General features: G+C 30.8%; 1 protein-coding gene across 1 annotated transcript in view; it reads left to right on the top strand.

Moving 5' to 3' along the window:
• Positions 1-7,500, top strand: part of LOC137634830 (cGMP-specific 3',5'-cyclic phosphodiesterase-like) — a 362,765-nt gene that overhangs the window by 325,448 nt on the left and 29,817 nt on the right. The window contains 4 exon segments of the mRNA XM_068367383.1: positions 5,248-5,385; positions 6,905-6,968; positions 6,971-7,006; positions 7,459-7,484. Of these exon segments, the coding sequence (XP_068223484.1) occupies positions 5,248-5,385; positions 6,905-6,968; positions 6,971-7,006; positions 7,459-7,484 (264 nt within the window).

Here is a 7,500-nt window from a genome sequence, read left to right as displayed (position 1 = left end):
CGAAGTATTGCTATTATTGATTTCCTCCTTATCATCTATATTCTCAATCCACACTTAGTGGGAAGGTAAATTGTTATTGATCATATTTCACTCATTTTTACCATGAATAAGTTCGACCATTTTAGTGAAAAAAAAAATATGTGTTAAACTGAAGTCAAATAAATGAGATTCGTCAATATAAACAGTAATCTCCCTTGCAAGAAATAACGTTTACAAAGTCAATTGAAGCTTAATAGGTACTCAACATAAATAGAATATCAGGGTACAATATGCGCGATTCATTATGACAAAAAAACGAAAGACAGTGAAATGGTGGCGAACGCCTTACCACACCGACCTTGCTAACTTTCCACAACAGCAGAGATTGATTGTTCACAGTAGGCATCGGATATTTTATATACCTTGTGTACCTCCTGTGGATTAATACAAATTGGTATTGACCAAGTAACTTAAAAATTGCCTCGTTGTTGATTAGCTTTAGTCGGCCTTTGTGAAGGAGTTCTCCTGTCAAAGTCCGGACTTCACAAGGATAGGAGAACTTCATATATTGTTGTTGAAGTCCAAAGTTGGAAAGAATAGAAAAATGTAGTCCTGACTTCGCGAGGATGAAATACTGTTGAAGTTGTGAAGCTGCTGTTCGGCCAAAACGTGCTGTAAAGTCTTTGATAAAAAGAACGTTTTTTTCCCTGAGGGTAGAATTATTGTGATAAGAAAAAATATTTTATACAATTTTCGGATTGAACAGGATGTAGAGAAATGATTTAGAATAATTCATAGAATGTAACTTACAAAACCAACAGATTCTTTGATAAAAAGAACGTGGTTTCCCTTGAGGGTAGAGTTGCGATAAGAAAAATTATTTTTTGTAATTTTCGGATGAACAGGATGTAGAAAAATAATTTAGAATAATTCATAGAATGTAACTTACAACACTAACAGATTCTTATCGCCCTGTATCCTGAATTATATATCCTGTTAAAAAACATAGCCAGATCCGTAATACAAACTGGACTTAGACAAGCCAGTCTTAATTTCTTTCAATCGAGTGTTTCCCTTAACAAACCATTCGGCAAAGATAATCAAGAATAATATATAGCGTATTAAAAGGAAGAGAGAGAAAAAGTATGAATGGTGATTGTATTTACGATCTTGTTGGCCTGGAGAATTCTGTAATCAAGAATTAAGGTAAGAAATGCCTCCAGCGAGACAAAAAGTAAAAAGAAAAAAAAACACCAACAATAATTTACCCAAGGAAAAAAAATCGTATACGATATATTTTGTTTGGAATTCCTCATTCACTAGCAGAAATTTTATTTTAAATTGTAAAATATAAATAAATATAGATATATATATAAATAAACATTATACACACTCATATATATATATATATATATATATATATATATATATATATATATATATATATATATACATATATATATTTAATAATATTAATAAAATAGACGATAGTATACAGTATATCATATATTATTATATATACATTTCCAGATATACCAAATTTATGATCGATGTGGAGCGTACCAGCTATTATTATTATTATTATTATTATTATTATTATTATTATTATTATTAATAATTTTACTAGTAGTAGTAGTAGTAGTAGTAGTAGTAGTAGTAGTAGTAGTAGTAGTAGTATCAATACGTATATATTCAGAGATACCTCCAAAATAGTCATTAACTTTCTTAGGATAATTCAACAAAAAATATCTGTTTTGAGAGAAAAAAAAGATAATTTGACAAACTTAGTAAATTAGATTGTAGGAAAACACAACAAAAATAACATACGAAAAGATACTAAAGTAGAAAAAGAAACAATAGAACCGTAAAATTGAAGTTAACCTCAACACAGCGATGATAAATGCTGTAGCGTTTTTTTTTTTTTTTTTTTTTTTTTTTTTTTTTTTTTTTTTTTTTTTTTTTTTGCTTAAGCTAATCCCATACTTCCTCATTTCGATGAAAAGAGAAATGGCTTGAAAAACGCATTTAGGATATCATGCAGACTCCCCGATTTATTTAAAATTGTAATCAGGATTTCGTCTTCCATTCCAAGTATTGTTCATCCAGTTTAATATGTTTTATTTATAGAAATGTTGATTTGGTATGGCTTGGTATAATTTCATCTCTCTCTCTCTCTCTCTCTCTCTCTCTCTCTCTCTCTCTCTCTCTCTCTCTCTATATATATATATATATATATATATATATATATATATATATATATATATATATATATATATATACAGTATATATATATATATATATATATATATATATATATATATATATATATATATATATATATATATATATACAGTATATATATATATATATATATATATATATATATATATATATATATATATATATATATATATATATATATAAGTATATGTGTGTGTATGAATGTGTATAAATGTAGGTAATTATGTGTGTATGTATGTAATAGAAACATTTAACAATACAAAAGGCTCACCAGCGGGACATATATTGACCACCCCTGCTCGCCTGCCTTACACACCCTCTCATGTTTCCGTCATATTAAGACATTTTCTCAACATTTTCATTCACTTCTTCCTCCCAACGCCTGTTGACCAATCTATCGCTCCCCATCATCTTGTAAAAAAAGGATAAACATAAAACTCTGTTTACCATATCGTTATTTTCATAAATATCTCTCTTCCATCGGTACTAATTGTAGTAAATAATTTTTCTCTGCGATTTATCTCCTTGTGGAAGAATTACCTCACTATAGTCAATTCTTTTTAGTGAGGCAGATTTGCACTTACTCGCAGGGGTGCCCTTTTAGCTGGGAAAAGTTTCCAGATCGCTGATTGGTTGAACAAGATGATTCTAACCAATCAGCGACCAGGAAACTTTTCCGAACTAAAAGGGCACCACTGCAAGTCGGTGCAAATGCGTCTCGTTAAAAAAAATGAGTATAGTTTCCTCATGCATTCACATTTTTGTTTTTAGAGACCTATTTCATTTCTTCCACCCAGCTATTTCATACTTCGCGTATAGTGTGATTCATCTCTTTTATTATCTTACCAGTCACCCATAAATAGATAGGCTATAAGAATCTATCTCTTAGAGTCTTTCCCAGCAACGTTAACATCCATTTCTCCGTTTTCATGGCGTCTTGTTCCTTGATGCTGGTAGTTTCATGCTCGTAAAAAAGCTTTCAAACTTTAACCAGTCTGAACGGATTCTCTTCATCATCGGCTGCAAACATCATCCATTTCATCCTTAAAAGTATATGAAATATTTAAACAGTCATGGAGATATGCCACGTCCATTTCTATCCCCAACCATTAACTATGAAGTCGACATGTTCTGGAAGAAGCTTCACTTTGTAAAAATGTTATCCTGGCTAGTACAGTGGTAACGTGTTTGCCTAGCACTCGTGTGGGTGCAGATCGATCCCTGCATGGGACCGTGAGTTTAAGCTGTTTGCTTGGGAGACCACTGCGGTGATTGGGCACTAAAGTGAGGGTTTGAACTAGCCGGGCTAACGTTCTGGTGAGCATCTTTATATACTCACCACTCTCCACATTGTAGATAGATTAAATCTATCAAGAGTCTTTTCCACAGCTTTATACACACCGTGCAACGTCTGTCACTCTACAATTCTTTATCCATTAAAACTTTATATTTGCACTTCTCTTTGCATATCATTTCTCTTGCATGTCTCAATTTCGTTCAATGCTTTGTAAATGAAGTAAGTAATGTTATGCATGATAATTCAGGATGCAGCAGAGTTAAAGGATGAATGTAGATTTAGCGTTTGTTTCTCAGGGACAATTTCCCTCAAAGGGAAACAACTTCCTATTACATGTATCTATCTATCTATCTATCTATATATATATATATATATATACACTTATGTATATATATATACACACTTATGTATGTATATATATATATATATATATATATATATATATATATATATATATATATATATATATATATATATATACATGCATACATACATACATATATATGAGTTGACATGTCTGTGCCGTTTTTCCTGCTGTAAACTAGAAACGGCTGTATTTTTTATATATATATATATATATATATATATATATATATATATATATATATATATATATGTGTGTGTGTGTGTGTGTGTGTGTGTGTGTGTGTGTGTGTGTAGGTGTAGGTGTGGGTGTGGGTGTGTGTGTGTGTGTGTGCGTATATATATATATATATATATATATATATATATATATATATATATATATATATGTATATATATATATATATATATATGTGTGTGTGTGTGTGTGTGTACTGTAAACAGTATACTGTAGAGGCTACTGTATATACAGTGTATACAGGATGCAACAAGTGGTCCCCGTGTAGAAGAAAACACATGTTACTCCTATAGCCTGCGTTTTCTATAATTATTGAGTAGCTTGTTTTAAACAAAATGTTTACGAATGAGGAACGAATAAGAAATGTGATGACTGTCTGTAACAAATTGTTCTATTATTATTATTATTATTATTATTATTATTATTATTATTATTATTATTATTATTATTATTATTATTATTATTATTATTTCAAATAAACCTGATATTTGGAAATATTGTTCAATTGATCATACACAAACCCAATAAGTTTGAATCCACAAATCTTAAAATTATCTTATTATTATAATCAAATCTACAGCAGAAGTTGCAATGTCGGAAAATATAGTAAATTACTTTATTTGTTGAAAATGAAGATTTTTCATCTCTTCATCAGAAACCATAATACGCTTCTTTGAAAATCATAAGAATCTTAATTTTTTTTCTTTAATTCTGAATGCTCTTGTTCATGAATAGATAAATTCTTTGAATCATAAAAACCTGTAGGTCTATATAAGTTTTATTATTTTCATCAACATTTTGCTATTTTTCATTTGGGTTTCATACTCTATGGAGACTTACGTTCAACCTTCCTGTTGAATGATAATAATAATAATAATAATAATAATAATAATAATAATAATAATAATGATGATGATGATGATGATGATGATAATAATAATAACAATAATGATAATAAACTTCCTTGTCTGCCTCCAAACAAAAGATCCTCCTCATGTTTCTAATAATAATAATAATAATAATAATAATAATAATAATAATAATAATAATAATGATAATAATAATAACAACTCCCTTGTCAACGCCTCTGAGCAAAATATCCTCCTGATGTTTTTCCTTCCTCCCTCAGACGGTGAACATCAACGACGTCCTTGAGTGGTTAGGGACGACCCTGGATGACGGCGGGTTAATCACCCATAACGTCCTGACCATCCCCATCTTCAACTCCTCCAGGAAGATCCTCGGCGTCGCCCAAATGATCAATAAGGTGAGGAAGGAGCCAAAGTGCTGCTGATTGTCCTGAGATGTTGTGAAACATGCTGCAAAACATGGGAGACGAATCAGAGAAAAATATATAAAGGAAGTATAGCGTTTGGTTGTCCTTCTTTTATGACCTTGCTTGAGGGGTACACTCGGGCACACAGTTCTATCTAGTTTCTCTTCCTCTTGTTTTGTTAAAGTTTTTATAGTTTATATAGGAAATATTTATTTCAATGTTTTTACTGTTCTTAAAATGTTTCATTTTTCCTTGTTTCCTTTCCTCACTGGGCTATTTTCCCTGTTGGGGCCCCTGGGCTTATAACATCCTGCTTTTCCAACTAGGGTTGTAGCTTAGCATTTAATAATAGTAATAGTAAAGAAAATATATAAACACATTAGCTATGCAGTATATAACATAGCTAACGGGTTGGGCGTAATCACAATGAAATTATATATTATTAATTGGACTGTGTCTATTCTTGTAAAAAAAAAAAAAAAAAAAAAAAAGGTTCATCTGAGAATTCAAAGACCCAGGAAGAATGTCGCTGAAGAAGTAAAATTAAAGGTTCAAAATAATGAAGAAATTGTCTAAAAGAGAACATAGCATATACGTTTCTTTATTCAGTCTATAACGTTTTAGAAACGTTGGTTAAGACATGGTAGATTTCACCAGTGACACATTCATTGATACTGAAAACGTATCAGTACATGTTTGTAGTATCTGTATATCAAAAATATATAGGACAACTTCTGCAATATAAGCGTAGTTTATTGTCCATAAGCAAATTTTCAAAGGATTTTTAGCTACTTAATCCGAAATATCTTTTTTTTCTTGCCTTTTCCTATATGAATTATGTATTAAGTATCCTTAGTTCACTTTACTTCCAACTGCGGCTCTGCCTATCATCACATCCATAAAAACGTTTTATTACTGCTTACTTATCGTATAGTTATATTAATTTGTTTTCTAACCTCAATGCTATGTCTAAAAGTTGCCACTACCATCTGACGCCTTCCATAATGGTGGTAAAAAAAAAAAAAAAAAAAAAAAAAAAAAATCGGTGAAAAATAAGAGTATTGTATTTTCTTCTCCCTTGGTAGATATCAGATTTTTTTTGGTTCTGTGATTTTTTAGAATTCTTTTTTCTGCTTCCATTGTCCCTAACTGTTATATCAATCCAACCAATTGTTTCCTTCTGGGAAAATCCCCACGTTTTTATGTTCCTTTATCAAACCTATCCCTACAATCTTGGTTAATGCCTTTAGTATTTGAAGTATATGAAGTAATTATATTGACGACCTCAGGTAATTTTTTACCATAATCTGTATACAGAAAAAAATCCATAACAACATTTACTTTTCTGTGTATTGGATTATTTGGTATTTTACCCGGTAAACCGAAGAGATAAGAACTTTCCCCGTCCCATTCTTTTTTTCCTTTACGTTTACTCTGTCGTCAGTTACTTTTAATCCGAGACCAAATATCGAATAGACTGTGATAATCTTCCGTCTCATTGCTTTTCCAGGAAAATAGCTTACAGTTTACGGAACACGACATCAACACGTTCGAAGCCTTTGCCATCTTTTGCGGATTGGAATTCAGAACACGCAAGTCTACGAAAAAGCTTGTAAGTTTTAATTATGATTAAATGTTATGTAGATTTATGCTAAGGTAAACAGTATTTTCTCTTCTAACCAATAACAACAACAACAACAATAATAATAATAATAATAATTCTTTAATCACCTTACAATGCATCATCAAGGCGTGTCCTTTTCGACTGATATATAATAAATTTGATTATTTGTCAGATTAAACTTATATGTAATGATGATTACATTGTTAAAAAACTGCAATTTTAATCGGAAACTCTCCATGATAATCTACTGTTCACAGCCGTATTTCGGGAAATATAGGCGACCGTAATTTTTACCTTACTTTGTTATCTTTTACGGGTTTATGTCCGTAATATCACTCCTTAACGTGAATATATTTACATTTTTTACGGCAAATTATTAACAGTATTACCAGTGTATAGTCACAAGATTAGCATGACCTCTTACCCAAAACTGATTTCAGGTCGACTCATGGCTCGGCAGCAAGTGGCCTTGAGTGCCTCAG

The sequence above is a fragment of the Palaemon carinicauda genome, chromosome 45 (genome assembly GCF_036898095.1).
Source record: "Palaemon carinicauda isolate YSFRI2023 chromosome 45, ASM3689809v2, whole genome shotgun sequence".
Lineage (NCBI taxonomy): Eukaryota > Metazoa > Arthropoda > Malacostraca > Decapoda > Palaemonidae > Palaemon > Palaemon carinicauda.
This window is presented reverse-complemented; position numbering and strand designations above follow the sequence as displayed.